At 50.9% G+C, this 22,473-nt stretch overlaps 1 protein-coding gene across 3 annotated transcripts; it reads left to right on the forward strand.

Moving 5' to 3' along the window:
• The first annotated feature begins 976 nt into the window (after positions 1-976).
• Positions 977-22,091, forward strand: PITX3 (paired like homeodomain 3). 3 transcript variants are annotated; one of them, XM_068139245.1, is made up of 5 exons: positions 2,742-2,864; positions 9,626-9,937; positions 16,022-16,162; positions 19,227-19,432; positions 20,436-22,091. In XM_068139245.1, the coding sequence occupies exons 2-5, from the start codon at positions 9,739-9,741 to the stop codon at positions 20,997-20,999; spliced, it is 1,110 nt and encodes a 369-aa protein (XP_067995346.1). In that variant the 5' UTR covers positions 2,742-2,864; positions 9,626-9,738; the 3' UTR covers positions 21,000-22,091. The 3 variants fall into 3 exon arrangements, with proteins under 3 accessions (XP_067995347.1, XP_067995348.1, XP_067995346.1); XM_068139246.1 differs by lacking the exons at positions 2,742-2,864; positions 9,626-9,937 and adding an exon at positions 977-1,329; XM_068139247.1 differs by lacking the exons at positions 2,742-2,864; positions 9,626-9,937 and adding an exon at positions 977-1,206.
• Positions 22,092-22,473: the final 382 nt, after the last annotated feature.

Raw genomic sequence — 22,473 nt, forward strand, 5'->3', positions numbered from 1 at the left:
TGGCATCCCAGGGCTGGATGCAGAGGCTAAGCCCGACTTCTGCCAACGTCTCCCTGCAAGCACTGAGGAACGTGACTGCTGGTACCGAAATGCGTGTGCAAACACGTCCAAGGTTTGCTGCAGCGGGACGAACATTTGGGGACTTTTCAGGGAGAGATCGCACCCTGCACTACTGCACCGAGATTTTGCCATCAACTTCAGCTGGAGCCAGGCTGCAGTCTCAGCTACAAGTAGCATATGAGTTCCCAGAGAGCCATCAGCGGGCGGGAGCGCGGCGTTTCCCGTACAGCTGACAGCCTCCCGGCCCCGGGAACAAGCGGCACGGTGTTCTCGAGAAGCGCTTCCCGGTACGGCCGAGAGCTGGAAAGCGGGCGTGTGGTGTTAGCCCGTAATTAGCATCACCTAGCATCTCCGTCGTGCAGGGGTGCGCCTCCAGCAGCCGACTGTGGACGGGACTCCTCAAAATCCCCTGCCTAGCTGGTGGCACGAACTGTAAAGCCCGGACAGGCTCGCCGCGCCGGCACTGAGCGGAGTGGATGTCCATTACGGAGGCTCCAGGGTACCGGATCGCCAAGCAGCGAACAGCGCATGCAGACAACAGTAACGGCAGCAGTAGCAACAATATATTGCACATACACAGAGGCCCCTTGCATGCCCTCGGGACTGACAGAGAGGAAGGCCACCGCCCGGGACGCGCCCGCCCGCCGCTACACGGCTTCGGTGCGGCCCCGTCACGGCCCAGGCGATGGCCACGCTGCAGCGGGACGGGGCGGGGCCAGTGCGGCTGGGGCGGGGCCTGTCTCCCTCCTCGGCGAGTTCGGGGCCCTGGGTGAGGCGGGATGTAAGTGAGGTGCGCTGCGATTGGGCGGCCGGGACGAGGGGCAGGACGAGGGGCGGGCAGCGCTGGACGGGGCGGGCGGCGGCGGGCGCGCAGCTGGAATGGGGCGGGCAGGAGCGGGGTGCCCGGTGCAGCTGGCGGGGGGCGCCGGCCACCCGCCATAAAGTGAATGGCCACCGTGAATGGGAGGCAGTCGGCCGGTGCCCTCCGCTCTCCCCGTGAGTCGCGGGTCGTCCGAGAAGTGCAGAGTGCCCGGGGAGCCGGGAGGATTTACTTTCTGACAGTGGCAGCGCAGCCCGGGCCGCGGGCCAGCTTCGCCCCTCTCGCAGGATTAAGGCTGCCCAGCTGAGCCCGCATCTGGAGTCGCTGTAAGTGGCCCTCCGTGCCCGGCTTCCTGGGCGAGGTTCTCCCCTTCTTTGCCCGTGAGCCTCTCGGCAGCAGCCTAACCGTGCGGCGCCGTCCATCCGCAGCCCTTTCGACGCTAGCACAGGGTAAGAGCATCCCCGGCTTGGGCGCGCTGTGCCCGGCAGCGCGGGGTAGCTTTGCTCCCGCCTAGGGCCCGCCGTCGCCTACGGGGCAAGGGGTGACAGCAGCCAGGGGCAGGGGGAGAGCGGGTGGATTGAGCCCTGCCCTGGCAGCCAGATGGGCTGCCGGGGCCGCCTGCGGCGGAGCTGCCCTATGGCGCTGGCAACACCGCCGTCTGCTCAGCGGTGGGGCGCGGCGCCTTCTCAGCTCCAACTCCACAAGGCCCGTGGCCCCTGCGGGAGTGCCGCAGGACCGGGCGTCCCTTCGAGGCCGCCGCGGGCCCCTTCCGTCCGGAGCCTCTCGCCGTTGCTAAACTTAGTCATTTTCCACTCGGACGAGCGGTGCCGGGGCTGTTTAAATTAGCCGGGGCTCGCTGTAAATAACGGCGCTGCGGCTCAGCTGTCTGCAGGGTCCGGGGGAGAAGGGCGCAGGGAGCCGTCGCTGAGGAAAAGGAAGGCAGCCCGACGGCTTTTGGACAGTTGGATAAATGATATTTATGTAACGGGATGGCTGTTGTTTACAGCAGAGCCGACCTCCCTGCAGCGCCGGGGAGAGGGCGAGCCGGCCGCTGCGGACGGGGCGAACCTGCCTCGGGACGCCAATAGCTGCGGCGCCTCGGCAGCCGGGACTCCCAGGGGTCTGCCCAGGAATAATAGACCTGGCCGGGCTGCGGGTGGAGGAGCGAGGGGAGTGCTAACCCTCACGGCAGCTCTCCCGAGGGCTCCGAGTCGCCCCGGCAGAGCGCGGCCGTTCGGCGCCGGGAGGCTGTGGTGAGAGCCCGCTGCAGGAACTCCGGGCGCTTGCACGGGGTCTGTCGCCTTCTCGGCGCCGGGGGTACGTTGCAAACCGGCGCCCCGCCGGGTGCTCGGGAAGCCTGGCTGACTGCAGCGGGCGCCCGACGGAGTCAGGTACAGGGCGCTTCCCCGGCTATTCCCGCTCAACGAGTGCGGCCTCGGGAGAAGGGCTAGCCCGCCACCGCGGCACCTTCTTGTCTTTCCCTCTGCCCCCGTCCTCCGGGTGGAGAAGAGAGACGGCTTCGCCGCGGTTCTCGCTGGGGAGGGCGGTCGGGGCGGGGGCCGACGCCCGCGCTCCGCCGCAGCTGCTGGCCCCGGGAGGGGGGCGGCGGGCCTGGTGCCGCTGAGCAGGGCACACCTGTCGGCCCCTCTGCCGGCGCCCCCGCGGCTGGACAGCTGAGGAGACCGGCTGGGTGGGGGTCGGCCCCCCCTCGCACTCCCAGGCAGTGGAGGAGGTCGGTGCAGCTCCCGCTTCTCTCCAGAGCTGGGCCGCTCGGAGTAGCAGTCCTACAGCTGGAGCTTTCGGGCTCCACATGGCGTTTCCCACCCGTCCCGGCTATTTAGGAGATGGAGAGCTGGCAGTGCAGGAATCGGAACCAGTCCCTCACTTGCCTGCCTGTTCCTTCGTCTCAGAGTGAAGCAGCCTCCTGAGCGATGGGCCTACGATTCCGGTACTTCCAAATTGGAGACTAGTGCTGAAGGCAAAGGTGGGAATACGGCATTCCCCCGGAAATCTAGTGGGTCCTCCGTGCCTTATCTGTGGCCTGGAGAGTGTTTGGGATGAAATGGCTTTATACCCTGTGCAATTTTGTGAGATGCTAAAAACAACAGCTGAAGAAGGTACCTTTTGGGAGGGTCACCCCTGATCCTGACCCACTTTCCAAAGGCAGGAAAATGAATGTTTTTTCGGCAGTGGGATCAGGGCCTCCCTGGTTTCCTGTACACCCTTGCAGCCCCTTGACTTGTTGGCAAGCTGGAGGGATGGGTATTTGTGCAGGCTTCAACGGTGCCTTGCTGTGAGGGACAAAGAGATGCATGCTGGCTCCTGGGGGACCAGCAGAGCCTGGTTGCTGCTTTCAGTCTCCACAAATGTCTGCAGAGATGAAGCAGGGTTTTTAAGTGGGGTTTTGGTTGAAGTTTTTATTTATTTATTTATAATTAGCAAATGGTCACACTATGCCAAATACTCCCTTACAGGGAGCCCTCATGGGAAAATGTCATTCCCCAACACCCTGGAAAGGGGTCGGGCTGAGAGTGGTATTTTTCTTATTACTGGTGTTAACTAGGCTTGAGTGACTTGCAGCCAAGACTCCTCTTGTGAAAGCTCACCTGCATTTCTGAGTTGCCGCCTGTCCAAGGCACTGGCTTAAAACCCAGTATCGCTGTCAGAGAAATTGTCACAAACCTCACTTCATATTTATTACATTTCTATAAAGGCTTAATTAAGGCAATTACTAGATTTGCAAATTGTGAATGCATTGCGAAAGTATTGGTTAATGTACCTTGGAGTGAGTTGGCAGAGAGTGATATTTTCTCTCTCTGTCAGATGCTACTGAAAACCTTGAGATTGAGAGGTGAGGCTGACTTTGGAGTCTGCCAAAAAGAAAAAGCCAGAAACCTGATCTAGGAGACCGCTCCAAAAGGAAGATGAGATGAGCTGGGGACATGAGGTCTGTCTCGTGACCTGGCACATGTGCCCAGGCTCTAGGGACAGGGGAGGTACCTGGGCTGGGAATGAAGTTGCAGATGGGGAGAACTGTTGGTTTCATGCTGTGTACCTTGCGTTGGGAAGGCAGCGGCATGATACTGTAGGGCTATACGGGGAGGAGGGTCAGAAACAGAAGGCTGTGGCATCTCTGAGCAGGCTCAGCTGTTTGAAAATGGGAGATTGCTATTTACTTAGGGACTGATGGCAGAGGGGGCAAAGCTCACCCTCTTTCCATGGGCCACAGGGGGGCAAGGGCATCAGGCTGCACCAAGCCTGGGCATTTGCTGCTGGTAGGGAAACAGCCTCTGCAAACTGGCATAAAAGTTAGTACTGAGGCTGTAGGGAAAAACTCTCTTGTCAACTCCTGGCTGAAATGGGCTGGCTAGAGAAAGATGATTTCTGAGGCCAGCCTGCAGTGCTTCCCTTCCTCTCCTTTGTGTACTGTTCCCCCCTCACCAGCACCCCTGCCCTCCTCCTGCCTCACACCTGAATATTAATGCCTCTGGCAGATTGGATAATAATGTGACTGGGAATTGAATGAAGCTGGTTATTAGCTCTGGGCTTCCTTGGGGCATTTAAGGGAGTCCACAGGCTGTTCCTGGAGGCTTGGCAGCATAAGGGACTGGAGCTGGACTCAGCACAGAGGGGTTTGCTTCTGTAGGAATGGTTTTGCTTGAAATCCTCATCTCCCTCCCATCTGAGAGGAGGATGGGTAGGGCAATCTAGCCAGGGCCACAAATTCCTACAGGATGGTTAGTGATGGGTCTCCTGCTTTTTGGCAACAATTAAATATTAAAAATAGTTTTCAGGAAGCAATTAGGAAATCTAGCTGGCCAGAAGCTGAGCAATATTTCTGTTATTATTAGGTTTAAGAAAGAGACATGGAGTGAGCAAAGGAGGTCCTCTTCTCTCCCCACCTATGCCAGACTATTGCCCAGAGGATTTGGGAAGAGGGCCAGTCCTCTGCACACTGAATAGGAAATTTCCTGCTGATTTGCAGGGTACAAGTTCAAACTCGGAGCTCTCAGTTCTGAAGAGCTGTGCCTTACCTTGGGAGCTACCTAGCCTTTCTATAGGTGGATCTCTGGATGCTTTAGCATAAAGGGAAATATCCCTGTTGTGCTGAGGAGAAACTAAGCTCCGGCAGAACTATCTGATGTGAGTGAGAAATAAACCCCTAGTCTTTGACCCTCAATCTGTACTCTTTGCTCTCTCCCAAATGCCAGCTCTGCCAGAAAATAAACATTTAAACAAACCTTTTAACTAGTGCAAAAGAGGAGGGGAACCAGAGCTGAATTTGCAGAATCTAATGTTAATTTTACCTGATTTTTCAGCTGTTCAAGGTGTTTGGAGATGTATTAACAGGGCTGTAGCTGCTGGGTCCTGCCTGCATTAAATTAACCCCTAAAAACCCCCCATCAGAGTTACTTTGATAGAGACAACTGTTTGTAAACCCCAATCAAAGAAGTTCCACAATCTCAAATCTGAGAGTCTAAGAAACACTTCCATCTGCAGGATATAGCACATATTCTTCTCTGTTTCATGGAGCCCCGATCCTGCAGACTACTCTTGCCAAATAAATGCATTTATTTGCTACTTGGGCAGCATCAGTGACATGGCATGGGCTTAGAAGACTCGGTGCCTGGAGAGCTGCCTTCCAAAACTGAAAGAGCACAAAGATTAAATAAAATGAATGCCTGAAGAGTTTGTAGTTACTTTTGCCTGTCGTCTTCCTTCTCATTTGTTTTCTCCACAACCTCATCTCAAGCAGAACTATTTTCCCACATCACTTGCTGCCTTTCTACCTTTTCCAGTGCTGCCATTTATGCAAGCCTAATTTTCTTTAAAAAGCTTGTCATAAATGACCAGTAAGAAGAATGAGGGTTTAACTGTAAATCAAGTTGATCTGTGTGAACATTTTTATTTGCTTCTCTTTCTGAAAAACACATAAACAGAGAATCCCTCCAAAATAAGGCAGTTCCCCACTTAGATTTGAACATGCTTAAAAAGAAATCTCTTTTGTTTTAGCCAATTTTATTTCCTGTTTGTTTCTGAGCTTAGACTTGACAATGAAAACCACATGAAATTCCCATTTTGTTCCATCAGTTTTATTTTTGGTGCCACTATACTCCCAACTTCCAGTTCTACAAGTTGGGGTTACTTTTTTTTTTCTTTTTTTCTTTTTTTCTTCCTTGTGTATATTATATGTATGTAATTTTTAAAAAATATATCTTTACAGGTCAGTCTGAGTATGGATCCAGAGCTAACCGGGGAGAAATTCCAAAGTTACAGTATGCACTTCTGCATCCCATTTAAAAGGAGGATGCAGCTTAATTTGCATTGCCAAAAATCCGGTGCTTTAGCTTAGATGTGCTTGTAGGCCACGGTGGGAGGCTGTTCCCACCACCCTGGGTCTGCCGGTGGGGCTTGCTGCAGGCTGTCACAGGAGCATGTGTGAAGCAGAGGTATTTCTGGGTGTCAGGTCCTCTCGCCCAGAGCAGACAGGCTGGACGGGTGGTTGAAGGGAGGTGATGTGACCTAAGCGGCAGTGTTTTGAGACAGCTCAGTTCCCTGTACCTTGTCTCTTTTCTCTCGGAACCACTTTCACGAGACGGCCTGAGGGCCAGGCTGGATGAGTAATTAGGGCTCTGAACCTTCCTTTCCTACCTCCCCCAAACTGCCTACCTCACAAGGCTTCGCTTGGGATGCAGCCTCCAATAGATGGAAGAACGAATGATTTGTGCGGGTGGAGGGAAGGGAGATTTTGTGCACGTATTGCATTTTGTAACATAGTGCTTTTCGGGATCTTGAAATTCTAACCTCTTGTTTTGTTGCTTGCGGTGTCTGTTGTGCTCACGAATGTCAGGACATGGGGAAGTGTGCCACAGCCCAGAGCGGGGCAGCTGGGTGAGAGCCTGGGGCCACAGAGGGCTGCCAGCCGTCTCTGCTCGCCCACTCGCCTTTCCTCCTCGTTGCCCCCGGTACGCACAACTGCACTGGTCGCTGCGGGAACGCCGCACGAAAGCCAGGCGATCTGCCGGCCCGATCCTGCCGATATAGGCGACTTGCAACACGCTGCGGGATCGCGCCTGGCAGTGTTTGCAGCGGGGAGGGAGGGCTAATCGCCTCCCCCGGCCCCTTCAAACAATGTCTGGGTAAACAGGCTGACCTTCAGGGCATGTTGCAAGGTCCATAAAGGCGGAGTGGGGGAGTGTGAGCTCCAGCATCTTTCTTGGAGCCACCCTCCCTCTGTCCCAGCCCTACCAGCTGCAGTATCCCGAGAAAGAGGAGATTGAGGAATAGTGCGTGCTGAGATAATCTGCTTGTTTTATTCATGGCAGCCTGTGTCCTGCGAGGGTTTTCCTGCCAGAGAGCTTTTTTTTAAAAAAAAAAAAAAAAAAGAAAAAAATTAAATTGCTTGGTGGGGAAAAAACCAAACACAAAAACAGAAGACAATCATCAGGAAACCTTACAGCCAGGCGCAGCAGACATCAGCTCCCTCCGGCGCTGTGGGTTTACACTGTGGGACAGCACATGCCTTGGAGTGAGCCAGCTGCTGCTGGGCCCTCGGTGCCTTAACGAAAGGGACACTTGTTGGCCATGGTGGCTGGTAGGGCTGTCAGGGCTCCCTGAGCAGTCACTACCTTTCCCTGTGTAGCCCTACAATCCCCTCTCCAGGCTGGTTTAAAATAATGATTCAGCACTACCTCCCCCCCCCCCCCCCCCCCCCGAAAAAAAAAAGGCACTTTCTAGCTGCTGGGTTTGCCAAGTTTTGACACAGAACAAATGTTTATGATCAAGTTGAACTTCTCCAGAAAGGATTCCTAGCAGAAGTGCTGACGGATGGTGGATGTGGTCAGCTCTACACTGCACTGAGGTCAGTCAGCCATAATGGTGTGACATACCGATGGCATGGCCGGATCCTTCCTGACCTTCAACCCTCTACATCACCCACTTGATTAGGGGCTTTCTTGAGCTTGTTTACTAATTGTGAGAGTAATTTACATCTTTGGTAATGTCTGAGTCATACATTGCCCTCCATCTGCATACAGAACTCCTGACAGCAGCTGGAGTCACAGAGCTTCAGTCCTTGATCTTCCTATCTGAGCCTCCCAAAAATGGGCCAACTTTATGGCCACAGAGATACACACCCTGCCATGCTGCTGCAAGCACCCCCTCCCACCCCCCCCCCCCAGGAATTAGGCCAGTTTCCTTTGCTAGGATAGTTAGTCAAATTCATAGATTCACCTGAATAAATACAGCGATGCATACTGATCTGCTGGTGCCAGGCCTTGCTGCCCTTTGCTGCTGCACAAGCACTGCATGCTGGGCACCCAAGCTGCAGACAGGCTGCCTGTGCCTCTCAATTCTGCTCTGCTTCTGCTCAGTTTGTGAGTTCAAGGGAACATTACAGTCCCTCATATGCTGTGGCTGTGCAGGCAGATCTTGCAGCGCTGGCATGGGTGGCTTTGAAGCCAGCTTGCTGGGGCTGCAGGAGTAGGTAATGCCGGGGACAAGCAGAGTTGGTACATGCAGCCCAGGCCAGTGCCAGCACTCTGCTTTAGCAAGTCCTTTGTTTTGGTTGCAAGATTCTCCCAGGTAGAATTTCTTATCAAAATCAGTCTTTTTTTCTCCTTTCTTCAAAGCAAAGGGATTAATTTCCCTGAAGGACATTTCTTCCCCATAACTGCAGACCACACTCTCAACACCCAGCACGCCTGCACCATGAAGCCTCAACCACACCAGCAGCTTTGTGCGATTGCAAAGTGTTTGGGCAAAAGAGAGCCTTTGCTGATTTATTTTCTTCCAGATGCCTAACAAACAAAAGAAGCTATAACAAAGCATGGATTTATTAATAAAACTGCATAGTCTGTCAGAAAGAAAATCCCAGTTCTGGCTGATAGAGCCAAGGTGCTGAAAGCCTGCTGAAGCAGTGTCCAAGGGATACCAGAAACTCAGCCGGACACAGCGAGACCGGCAGTGCAGTGCTTACAGGAATGCAAGAAGTATGAACATCTAGTCTAGGAAAAAAGGGAACTTGGGAGAAAGTCTGTCAGGACTTTCCTTCTATGTTAGGGTTAGCTCTTCATTTCCAAATTTTGGGCAACATTTCAAAAACTATCCAGGTAGGCTAAGGGCAGGATTGAGAGGTAACACAGATACCTTGCTTAAAGCCTTAGCTCAGTGGGGTCTGCACCTATCCAAGAGGACAATGCATTATGTACAGGTCATGGTTACATCAGGGCGTTTCCCTGGCACAGGGGCACGGTGCAGCCCATCAAATAAGCGAACAGGACACATTCCATTGTGGACCTTTTTTGCTGCGGACATGGGTATGGAGCTGTCAATCCTTGGGGCGTTTCCATTGTGATAATCCTCCAGAATACAGGAAATTCATTAACCCTGTGCTGCCCAGAGCAGAAGTTTCAGACATTACTCTCCTCCACAGCTGGAGGCTTCTATTGAAGCAGAGGAAGTGAGTGGCTTGCTCTCACCTTGCAGGCTGCCACCAGCCTCTGGGGAATGTATTAGACAGTGTCCAGCAAAGCTAGGCATTTCCCTAGCACCTCTTATCTAAGAATCTGGAAGCACTTAACAGAATTTTGCTTCATGGCCTGTAGCAGCTCAGATAGGCTCATTAACATAATTTCTGAGATGAAGGATGGAGTCCCAGAACAGCTGACTGGCTTTACCTACATCATAAGCCAAGTCAGCCATAGTGTCTTATCTCCCCCTCCTCTCTCTGTTTCACGTTATCAGGAACTTCTCTGTGGAGCCATGTATGGAAAGAGAAGAGAGTGGAACCAGCCTGGACACCCTCCTCAGAAAGGCAACATTTGCTGCTGCACTTAGCATGGCACCACATACCACCAATGATGCTCTTGCAGCCCACAGCATGTGCAGGGCAGTGTCAGCCAAAACAAGCAACTTGCTCTGGCAGCAATAGGTGTCTCAAAATGACCGAGAGAGCATTGGCAGTTCCTATTGATGGGAGGCAAAACCACCAGACCATGTTCCAGGCTTCAGAGCAACACACACCATCACAAAACCACCCAGTGATGGAGCTCAGGGGTTAGTGCCCAACTTGCAAGGACTAATTTGAGAAATAAAGTTTATTACAACCTGTGACTCAGCTCTTGCTGAAGGTTGATGATCCATTTCTGAGTATGCACCCGAAAGCTCTGCTTAGCCAGCCTAGGGCTGTGCACAGCCTGAAATTTTTAGAGGCAGGCAGCTTGCTCTCCTGTCCTGTAATGGCTCTGTGCTCTGGGTCACTGGTTGGCTGCTGCTGTTTATCTTCCAGTGATTAATGGTTGCTCTTGGTTCCTGCTGCAATTCCATTAAGATTAGAGACTTAAAGCTGCACTGAGATGTTTAGCAGTGGGTGACCCTGGTCTCCCCCTAATTTTACTTCTGTAATCTTGAGGAACAAAGATTAACTCTTGTCTTGGTCCCATCCTTTTTACTTTCTAGTAGCAGAGAAAGAGCCCCTCACAGGCAGCACTCATGTCAGGTGGCAAAGACAGTGTGGTTCTTGGTTTGCCATGCAGTTTGTGTGCTGTGTTCTCTGTGGCACCTGAAATCCCAGTCCACAGGGACTCTGATGGTACCAACCCCTCAGCAAACACATGTATCCAGAGGAAAAAAGCACTTCCCAGGAGGGTACAGGTGCGCAGCCTCAGCCATTTCCCCTTTGATATGGGGCAGAGGAAGAGGCAGGGGCTGCTCCACCTTAGCTCAGCTCCTGCTGGGGACCAAAGTACCAAGACAGATCATCTTTCTGAAAGTGTACAGTTGAATAGAGTTCCATATGTTTATCTCTGCTAAAACCAAGACAGCCCACTGGGAACATGAGTTTGAGAGGAGTGAAGCAGCCAGCCAGTTGCCATTACGAATCTAGTTACTCCCAGCAGTTTGACTTGTGGGATTGATCGAGCAGGAAGACATACCTTCACCTCAGGGGATAGAGGAATGAAAAGGCACAACCCCCTCAACTGGTTGCAAAGCACCTTTCAGCCTGAGGGATAACCCTGAATCCTTTGTGGAGATCAGCAATTCTGAGCAGAGGCTGCAGCTACTGTGGCCCTGGCTGGAGGCACAAGCAATGGGGGAAGTTCACAGAACTCCAGGGCTGTGCCAAGTCTGCTGGGGGGAGCTTGGTACCTGAGTTTACAGTATCACAGTATCACAGTATCACTTAGGTTGGAAAGGACCTCGAGGATCATCGAGTCCAACCTGACACCGCAGACCCCATGACTAGACCATGGCACCAAGTGCCACGTCCAATCTCCCCTTGAACGCCTCCAGGGTCGATGACTCAACCACCTCCCTGGGCAACCCGTTCCAATGCCGAATGACTCGCTCGGTGAAGAACTTCCTCCTCACCTCGAGTCTGAACCTCCCCTGGCACAGCTTGAGACTGTGTCCCCTCCTACCTGTGGATCACCAGTGGTCCCTGTGCTGTTGTCTAGGAACCCCAACTATCAGGTCCCCTGTGAAGCATGTCTACATTTCAGTGGGGAGCCAAAAAACATTAAAATAACTCGAGAGACAGCTTTTCCTCTCCAGATCAACTGGCCTGCTCCCTGACAGTCATGCGGGGTGCTGAGCACCACACACTTGTCCATCTGAAAGCAGGTCTCAGCAGGCAACATCTGTATCACATAGTCTGGGCTTCCCAGTTCAAGAAGGACAGGGAACTACTGGGGAGAGTCCAGCAGAGGGCAACAAGAATGACTGGGTGACTGGTGCATCTCTTGGATGAAGAGAGGCTAAGACCTGGAGCTTTTTAGTCTGGAAAAGAGAAGACTGAGAGGCTATCTTATAAATGCATACAAATACCAACAATGGGTGGAAGTAATGAGGATGGGGCTGGGCTCTTCTCAGTGGTGGCCAGTGATAGGACAAGGGCAGTGGGTACACACTGGAACACAGGTTTCAGTGAAGGAGAAATTTTTTTACTTTGAGGGTGAAAGAGCTCTGGAATAGGCTGCCCAGAGAGGTTGTGGAATCTCCTTTTTTGGAAACTTTCAAAATCCACCTGGACATGTTCCTGTACGAGCTGATGTAGGCATACCTGCATTAGCAGGTTGGGCTAGATGATCTATAGAGGTCCCTTCAACCCCACCATTCTATGACTCTATGAAAAGCTATTGCTGTAATTTGCATTACTTCATATTTCTTTTCTGCCCCTCAGAAACCCCCAACAACAAACAAACAAAATCAACCAAACAAAAAGCCAAACCAAAACAGAAAACTCACAACCAAACCAAGCAAAGGTGTCTTTGCACCTGGGTGATGGAGCAGTGTGTTGCTGAGAGCCTGAGAGGAGTCACACCTCACTTGCTCTTTTTCTGTAAACAATGTTGCCCTCCTTGTGTAGGATTGCCCTTCTCCTGCCTAAATGGCTCTGGCTTGGGCAGCCTGACAAGAATGCAGAAATAGGGGGTGAATTTGAAAGGAGAAAAAGCCTGGAGCCAGAGCTGCTCTCTTCCCCCTGCTCTCCACTGTGTCCATGCAGCAGGGACAGGAGTTCCCTGTTTGGTTGAAAGGTCCTGAGCAAGCGGCCGCTGGCAGCTTTGCACAGGAGCCAGGAAGGCGATGCACATTTCACAGAACCACAGAATGCCAGGCTGGAGGGAACCCCACAGATCATCTGATCCAACCTTTCTAAGTGATAGTGTAGTTTAAATGGGATGGACCGGCACCCTGTCAAGCTGAGTCTTAAAACTGACGCATGTAGGGGAGTCCACTACTTCTCTTGGGAGGTTATTCCCATTGGGAAAAATTTTCTTCTGGAAGCAAGGTTAGCAACTGGAAGAAAAGACATGTTTATTACAGATTGGGGAACCTTTGTCTTGGGAGCAATTACATACATCCATGGAAGGAGTTACAGGTGCCAGAGCAAGCTTCGCTGCATGTTACTAGTACAGGAGCTGTCCTTAAACAATTCTTTTATGTTGAAAGAAAGTGAGATGAAGACTCAGATGGAGATGATAAATCTGATTTTGTCTAAAGACGTTGTTGAGGTGCCAGTTGCAGTAACTCTCTGAGATCAGGCAAACAATGTAGCAGAAATGCCATGAGGGTTTAGAGTTGGTTTTCTTAATGTGTCTGCCTGCAGCAGTGTGGAAGAAAGCTCCTTTAATTAAATCTAAAAGGGATGTATAATCTAGAATAATACCTGCAGCCTTTTGTGTCAGTGGCATGGGGTTGCCTTTGGGTAAATAAACTGGTACAGAGCTCTTGTGCTGTCCCCCTCATAGACTTTTCCTGTGGTCCTTCATAATCGTGTTGAGCAGATTTCCCCTCTCGTCATTTTTGCTTCTCCATGGCTTGCTCACAGCAAGCTAGGAAGGCCTGTCTCTATGCCCCCATGCAGGGCACATGCAGTAGGTATGTCATTACTCCTCCCTGAAATCCTCCTAGGTTTAAATTCAGTTCAGAAAGCAACCTTGTTCTGAGTTGCACGTCCCAGTTTCAACTTGAATATGGACCAGACTTTAACACTGGTTTTAATCTAGAGTGCCTGCTGTATCTTTGAGGCAGGACAAGCACACTACATTGTGCCAGCAGTGATGTGGCACAAAGTTTAGTTTTCAGTACTGGGACTGGTTTCCCCTGAGCCTTGTACCTTGGATTATCATTCATACCTATGGAACCAACTGTAAGATACTCTCCTCTGGTTTTCCCATCTCCGCTCCAGTTTGCACAAATGAAAGCAATGCAAGATGTGCAAAAAGGAGTCTCAAAGCAAACAGGACCCTGCACACAAGGACCCTGTCCTTCAGTTACAGCAAGGCAATTCCTCCTTAAATCTGGTCCAGTAGAGAGTCAAGCCCTAGAAGAGAGGAAATTGTGCTTGACAGATGCAATCATATGCAAATGGCTGTAGAAGAGGGGAAATTATCATCTACAAACATTGGGCAGAAATTCCATCTGCCGCAGCCTCAAGAAGGGCTCTTAATAAATTCTGAGACAGCAAAGTGACACACATCTTAATCAAGACTTAATCCGTGGAATTAATTCACTGCGCGTTTCTGCATAATTCCGAGAGTAATGCTAAAAGCCATGGCAATATCAGCAGCAGATGGACTCCCCCAACTCCATGCAAAGGTATTAAAGGAAACACAGCCCCTGTCACATCACTTCGTGTACATACACATGGCAAAAAGCAACAGGGCAGTGCCCTGCTGCTGCCAGGAGCTTACACAGCCGGCAGACATCAAAGGTCAGGCTCACTGTGAAGTGGAGATGGAAACTAGCCTCACGGCAAAGATGGAGCCCCCACCACTTCTCTCCCACAGGAGAGGAGAAGCTTGGAGCAAGGCGAAGGTCTGGGAAACCAGCACCAGGTCTCTTCATTGGATGCTGCTTTTTGGGAGTACTGATTGAGGCCAGTGTTGAGTCAGATTTGTTAGTGCCTGGGAAAGGCTGGGGATGGAGGTCAAGTGAAGGGGAGATCAAGGGAAACTGCTTGAGGTTTTGTGAGCAAAACCTGCTGCAGAAACCAGATAGATAACTGTTAGAAATGGCTTCCTGCCTTCTCACCACAGCCTAGGAAGCACGCTGCAGGTATGGGTGTCAGCCTTGCCAAGGGCCCTGGCAGCAGCCCTGCTCAAATTGACAGAAGGTTTTAGACAGCTCTGAAAATACATTCTTAGTCACTGTCATCCACCTCCAAAGGAGGTGCAAGAGCTATGTGATTAATCTCTTGTTTACATGTCCAAATGCTAGCACAGTCCAGACAAAATACTACTTTCAGCAGACTCCCTCCCTGACATGCATGGATTTGAGGGGCCAGGCAGTCCACCACCTAGAATCCATTCTTCACAACTGACCTCCACCTGTGACTTGGAAGTTCCAATCACTTGGTCCAAACCCCTTTAAGCCTGGGGGTCCCAGATCCCGGCAGACTGCATCAGCTGCTGTTGTCTTTTAGAGTGAGAGGCTCCCTAGCTGGGAAGATGAGGTATTAGTTGAGATGATCAGAGTTTCAGGAGCTGCTGTGGTCCTCTCAAATTGGTCCAGCCTTCAGAAACTATTACATCTGCATTGGTGACAGTCCATTGTACTGCACACAGCAGAGTTATGATCTGAAAGTCGTATTAGGGGCTATCACAGGGTCAGCTCACCATTATAAGGTGATGTGGCTGGGCTTGCAGCACTTAATGCTTCATGCCTGCCTCTTCATGAGCATTCAGTGTGGTCCAGAACAAAGTGGTGCTCTCAGCCAATCTCTTCTGGGCAATACAGGTGAAGGGTATGGAGATTCTTTGGAAGATTATGAGGAGAAAAATTGATTCTGGGACAGAGAGGTGTGGAAAAAGGTGGTAGCAGAGTCCCAGTGGTGAAAAGCAGCACTGCCAGCTTCCCAGCTGGGATGCTTTCAGCCAGGGGAAGTGGTTTACAAGCACAGGACGGTCACTTCAGGGGACATGGGGAACCTTCATGCAGAATGACCTAAGGCTGGAAGTGAGCTATTGCTGCAGCCAAGATCATTTGCAGGCACCCAAGGGTGTGTAATGTGATTCCCATGTTAATTTGGGCTCCAGAGGTCCTTATGTACCTCAAAGGAGTGCACTTGCACTGCCTAGGTCCCTGCTTATGCCAGTGACTGTGCAGGCAGATGTGGTTTCCTCTTGGTCCCATGCACAGCAGTAGTTTTCTTTTGGGATGTGTACATGTACATCTGCATTAGTGCTCTCTGAGCAGGTTTACCTGAGCTTGACTCATTTGTGGAGAAGCAGGGGAAAAAGAGGAGGGAAGCTGGGCAGTTAGGATGGGAGAGGTGGGATGTCTGGGGAAGGTGCTAACAGCCCTTGGCTGGCTCAGAACCACTTCCTCAGATCTCCGTTACACAGCATGCTCCTGGCGTTGCTATTTCAGTCTGAATGTCACCTATAAATTGGAGGCTCTTTCTCTGAAGGCTGCAAATAGAAGTGTCACTAGATGACTTTTGATTTATAGGGAAGCTCAGCAGAAGGCCTGGAATGTTCATTTTCTAGCCAGAAAACTCAAAGTGTCCAAGGATCACACAGGGATCCTTGGCTTTTCCTAGACATTCCGTCAAGGGTTGGCAAGTCCCTCCTGGAGAAGGTGGGGAGAGGTCACACAGGCAGATTCATCTCCCTAATCACCCTGCTGCTTTTTCAGATTCCTCCTACTCTGCCACCCATCCCTGCCCCATGGATTTCAACCTGCTGGCAGACGCAGAGGCTCGTAGCCCAGCCTTGTCTCTCTCAGATTCTGGAACCCCTCAACACGAGCACAGCTGCAAAGGGCAGGATCACAGTGGTGAGTACAAGGCTCAGGATGCAAGGGAACGGCAAACCTGTTCCTGTGGGTGGACGTGAGTAGTCAGTAGTTTGCAGGAGCCAGCTGTGGTGCATCCAGGGACAGACTGGGCTTCCTCTTGTACCACAACCTAAATTGCTTAGGTTGGAGCTTCCATGCTATGGGTTAACCTTGTGCTCAAATTTCCAAGCTAAGGCCTCCAGACTCACCTGCTTGCAAAAGCTAATAAGCATAATGTTGCAGATTAAAATTCCCCAGAGTAAGTATCGTGAAGGGAGTTACAGTGGGATAACTATGGTCAGAGAATCCCCCTGCCAGATTCCCCACTGCACGTGTACCTTAGCTGGGCACATCCCCAAGCTCAGTGGCTGCTTTGGATGCACGGCGGTCATCTCCATTCAAGTGGCCTTCTTGATTGAGCCCACCCTGGCATGCCACAGAACTGCCAATTTGGGAGCTGACTTTTTTTAACATTAGGCATGAGCAGCTAATTCTAGCTATGACTGCAGTCATTCACTGAGTGGGAGAACGTGCACGAGATATATTCCATGACCTATTTTGGGTTGACAATAAACACTGGGTGCCTGGCTATGTCACTCCCTGCTGTCTTAAACAGCCTAGAAAGAAAATGGTTCTGGGAGGTGGTGTTTGCCAGCACTACCTGCACAAAGAGGCTGGCAGCTTCTGCATCCAGACCAGAGAGGTTGATAACAGCCACACGTCACTGGTGTCAGGCAGAGCAGAGTAAGCCACCGAGGTCTGCCCACAATGGGGCAGGGCTGTGCTTCTAGCACTTCTTGCCTCTCCTCAAGAGAGCACCTTCCTACTCTTCCTTGACTCTGTTTCCTTCATTCACAGAGTAAGAGATACTAAGGAAGGGAGCACAAACCTTGCTTGTCTGGGCTCAGCTCTTAGAGATCCCAAGTGTCCTCTGATGGCGTGGCATGGTTTGTGACACCCTCTTCTGTTAATTTTCACCAGGCAGCACAAGTCAGGGGGAGAGTGAGGATGAGGAAGGTGAGAAACTGCTCTGCAGCTCCCCATATTCTGCTTCTCAGCATGAATTCAGGGCACCCACCAGGCCTGTCCTGCAGTGTCCCTTGTTTCCTTGTATTTCCATGCTTTTGGTCCCCATTGCAATGCCCAAGGTCTGCACCATTTACAGAGGAGAAGCAGAAATGGAGATGACACTCCCTTCCTCCTCAGGAAGGTCCACAGGTAGCAGATATTTAAACAGAGAGGACAGTAAGAGGAACATATCAGTGCAGAGATTTTTCCAGGCTCGAAATCAGGATTCCTACATCTCCTTGGCCTTCACAAAGTTCATGGGAATTTCTACACCAGAAGGTAATAAGAAGGTGAATAGCAAAGCAAGAGACTTGGTGAGCTCCTCCACCCAGATGCAGCCCATATGCTTGTGCTACCTGCAGTCTCCTTCCCTCTCAGTCTAATTTCATCCTATGTGAAGAAGGGCAGTCCTGAGCAGGAGCTCCCAGTCAGGGCACAGACTCCTGTCTGGCAGCAGCCCTTCTGGAAATCTTCATTTGTTAGGGGCTCCTGTGGGATCACATCCCCGTATGTATTGCACTCTTAATTAACCCAGACTTAGCAGATGATCAAACAAACCAAATGTTGTCCTTTCTGTACTGAGCCATTCCTAATAACTATCTCAGACCTAGTGGCATCACTCCCCTTCTATTCTGTTTTAAAGATGGATAATGCAGGAATCTCCCTCTTCCAACACTGGCATAGAGCACTGAGCTAGTGAAACCAAGTTTATTTCCTTGGCAAGAAACACTATTAAAAAGATCCACATTAAGAGCATGCTTCCAAGAGTTATCTGAATGTGGAATCCCCACATGAAGATACTTGTGGGAATGAAGAGAGTACCATGAGACCACAGCCAACTCCTACTGTTCCACTTTTCAGGTCCTCTGGCTTTAGGTGTTTAAGGAGTGCACCTGAAAAAAAAATACTCTTGTGTGGGTGCACCCTGGATAGAAACACAACCTGGTCCTGGCACTGGGAATGGGAGACAGCACCTTCCTGTTCAACAGAACCAGCTTGCACTCTTTCGTCGTGAGCAATAGCCAGCTCGCTCACCTTGCTTTAGCTTTCCTGCTGGTAGATAGCATTAAATGTGCCACAGCAGCAGAGATGGGGAGCCTGTGAGGAGCCCACAGTGCTTCAGTCAATGCAAAGCATGCCCATTTAAACAAACCTTTTCTGAACGGACTCAGGCCTCCCTCCATGAAAATCAAGTGCCTTTCCTGCAACTGCTCTCTGTAACTCCAGCATTGCTCTCTTTGGAGAAAGGCAGGTACAAGGAGGGTTTTCCCAGGAACAGCAGGGAGAGGGTTATGACTGAATATGCTACATAGATTGCCCAAGTGCTCAAATGTAAGGTGTATAACTATATTTGCATTTTGCCCATTTGCAGAGTACTGACAGCCCTAGGAGGAGTTGTGGCATGGGGAAGTACCTGGCTGCCCATTTCCAGCCACAGCAGCCCAAAGATCAGCATTAAGGCCTCAATTTCATGCCTTGGAGGAGGCTGAACTGTACTTTTCAGTTAGATACCAAGATGAACACTGGAGAATTTAAAGATGTTCACTTTAGGGGCAGCAAAATGAAAGATGCTGCCTCTAGGAGAGGCATCCCCAGTCAATGAGGAGAACAGTGGTGGAAGGATAGGGAGGTGCTGTCATGGTTAAGGGCTAAGAAAGCTCTTTTTCTACTTCTTAAATATATGTGCTTCTGAGTAAGACAGCAGGGGAGTAAAAAAGAAAGATAAAAATTTGTGCTCCTCAGGTTTACTTAAGCCCCTCAATTTGCTTTCACTGGCAGTTTGCCTTTTCCCATCACTTGTCCACAAAACCACTGCTGGATCTCTTGCTGTGCTGTAAGTGGCAATTTCCATTCCATTTTTCCAATGGACACCTGAGGCAGAGAGTTTTAAGCAGAGTAGGAAAATGCTGGCATGGGTAAGGATGGGCTCCTCAAATGCATCCAAGCACCCATGTTAACTCACAGGATCTCTCCCATCTTTCTGTTTCTTGCACAGACACTGAAAAGTCCCAGCAAAACCAGACAGACGACTCCAACACTGAAGAAGGCTCACTCAAGAAGAAGCAGCGAAGGCAGAGGACACACTTCACTAGCCAGCAGCTCCAGGAGCTGGAAGCTACTTTCCAGAGAAACCGTTATCCAGACATGAGCACCAGGGAAGAGATTGCAGTCTGGACCAACCTAACAGAGGCACGAGTCCGGGTAGGACTGCAGCCCACCTTTCTTCCCAGGCCAAACCTTGTGGGGAGGAAGCTGACTGTGCTACAAGCCACAGACCTGTCCCCAAACCAAGGAAGGAATTAGGGGTGCCAGAAAATGTCCATCTTGGAAACACCTCACACAGTTCTACACTCAAGATTTGACACATCCACTCGCACACAGAGCCCATGCTGGTGATACCTTCCCTATCCAGTGCCATCTTGCAGTAACACAGTGAGATGCAGAGCCCAGGCTCTGCCCCAGATTGCCCCACCAGCTGAGTGCCCTGACCCAGCAGACCCCTTGCTTGCAGTCCCATCATCCCCCAGCCTCAGCCTTGCTGGAGGGCACTCTTTGGGGTTCCCAAATTACTATGCAGTCACAGGCATAGCATGGCAGTGCTCCAGCTGGAATGAGAGCTTCTCTCTGCTACTAGAAATATGAGTTAGCAGCACTCTGAATAGCCTTCCAGCAGCTTCCATGCTCTAGGAAGTTATATTGTTTGAGTCCATCCAACACTAACAGATTTTCCTCTTAGAAGACAGACTTGTAACACCCCACTTCCAGCTGGTCCCAAGGTGAAGTCAGAACAAAAGAGGTTATTTCTTCCACTCGGCATCTCTCAAATCACATCTCCCAAATACTTTGCTCCCAGGTCACAGAATCCCAAGCCCTCCCCTGAGTTGTGGTCACTTGGAAATATAGCAAGTATTTTCCTTCCTTTTCCCAATACAAAGGGTGTCCTTTCGTTGAGTGAGGTGGGTTATTCTGTGTTTTGCAAATTGACAGTGGTTGGCTTTTGATCTAGGTGGTGATCCTTCCTGGGGTGTGATCCTGCAGCCCAGGCATTTTCCTGCAACTCTTTCCTGATGCTCAGCTTCCTAGGTCACTGGGAACATCCTTGGCCCTTCTATAGGTCTTGCCTTGCTGGAGAAAGAGAGTGTAGCAAGGCCCCTTCCAGGGACAGCCCAGAGTGATACCCATTCCTTCCCTGTATCTGTTGCAGGTCTGGTTTAAAAACCGCAGAGCTAAGTGGAGGAAACGGGAGAGGAATCAACAGGCTGAACTGTGCAAGAACAGCTTTGGAGCCCAGTTCAACGGACTGATGCAGCCTTACGACGACATGTATTCCAGCTATTCCTACAACAACTGGGCCACCAAGGGGCTCACCACCAGCCCACTTTCAGCTAAGAGCTTCCCGTTCTTCAACTCCATGAATGTCAGTCCCCTCTCCTCCCAGCCCATGTTCTCCCCACCCAGCTCCATCGCCTCAATGACCATGCCTTCATCCATGGTCCCTTCCGCAGTGACTGGAGTACCAGCCTCCAGTCTCAACAACCTGGGAAATATCAACAACCTGAACAGCCCAAGTCTCAACTCTGCTGTCTCATCCAGTGCCTGTCCTTATGCCTCAACAGCCAGCCCCTACATGTACAGGGACACATGCAACTCCAGCCTGGCCAGTCTGCGGCTGAAGGCCAAGCAGCACACTAACTTCACCTACCCAGCGGTGCAGACGGCAGCTTCCAATCTGAGCCCTTGCCAATATGCTGTGGACAGGCCCGTATGAAGGGCTGCTACTCCACCAACCAGGGACTTGACCATAGCCTGACACAAGGAGACCTTTAGCCCTACAACAGCGTTCGTCCTGCAGAGAATGAGAGTGAACACTAGACAGCAAGAGAGCAAGCGAGTGGTGAGCAGGCAGATGGACCTCTATGAAGATTTGTCTAACTATTGTATGGTGAATTTTGACTGTCTTTCCCCTCCCAAAATCCTTCCCCTCTTGCTCACCAAACCTCCTCCTTCATGGTAAAGAAACCAAAACAGTCTACTGGAATCCCCATTGGGAAATAGGAGCCGTGAGAATGTAGCTCCTGACCCAGGGGCAGCAGAACCAAGTGTGTTTCAACCTGCCCCTCTGAGACCCACAGGTGTGAAGTCCCCAAATCCCCAGGACAGTATGAGCAGCCAGATGCATCCCTACAGGTAACAGCCAGGGAGAGGGCAATGAGAAGGCTGCCATTCAGGGCTTGGATGACTCCTTCTCCATGCATATGTGCAAGATTTCATTTAAAGGCATCTTGTCCACTTACTTATAGAATCATAGAATGTTCCAGGCCAGAAGGGACCCCCAAAGGTCATCTAGTCCAACGTTCCCCACAGTCAGCAGGGACATCCTCAACTAGACCAGGTTGCCCAGGGCCCCCTCGACCCTCACACAGCCAGTAAGGAAAGACGCATCTCAGATGATTGGTATCTCTTTTTATAATGCATATATACACATGGACCTTCAGACTTGAAGCCTTTAGGAACAAGGAGTTGTAAGGATATAAAATATGTGTGTGTGTGTGTATATATATCTCTTATATATATGCAAATACATATGTAGACACTAAAATATGAGGGTTTTTGTTTTGTACATGAAATAACCTACAAAGTAGACTTTAAAACCAAAAATCCCATAAAGCAAGCACAAACAGTGAGGTGGCATCCTGCCTGTCACACTTTACTGCTTCAGTCATTTCCAGTCAGACAGGAACACCTTTGCCAGTGTACACCCACAGTATCTCCTTTTGCAACAGTCAGCTCCCCCTTGCGCACTTCTCTCCCTTCCCTTCTCCAAATCCTATTTCCAAAAGAAAGATAATAAAATAAAAGTTGGCACAATCCCTTTAAGACTTCTGCCTGTCTGGTTATTGAGAGCATGAAGCTGCGTCTGGACTCAGAAATCAAGCATCAGCAGCTCAGGCAGAAGTGAACGTCCTTGGGTGCCAACACTCGAGGCAGTCTATGTCTGAATAGGGCCCTGAAGTGTGCGGGAGAGCAATAATTGTCCCTCACAAATCAAATACCTGGATTCTGAGGACAGCAAAAGTCCACAGGCACAATATCAAAGGGAAGACAAGCCCCTCCCTGCTCCTTTGTCATCATGCACCCACCCAGAAAGGCTGAGCTTCCCCACCTTTCTGGGTGGGACTAGTGCCTTTGGGCTCCCAGCAGCCCAGAGCAGGGGAGCCCTTCCAGGCACTCCCACTCTGAAC

The sequence above is a fragment of the Melanerpes formicivorus genome, unplaced genomic scaffold, assembly GCF_026170545.1.
Source record: "Melanerpes formicivorus ecotype bairdi unplaced genomic scaffold, bMelFor1.0.p_v2 SCAF_6, whole genome shotgun sequence".
In the NCBI taxonomy this organism is placed as follows: Eukaryota; Metazoa; Chordata; class Aves; order Piciformes; family Picidae; genus Melanerpes; species Melanerpes formicivorus.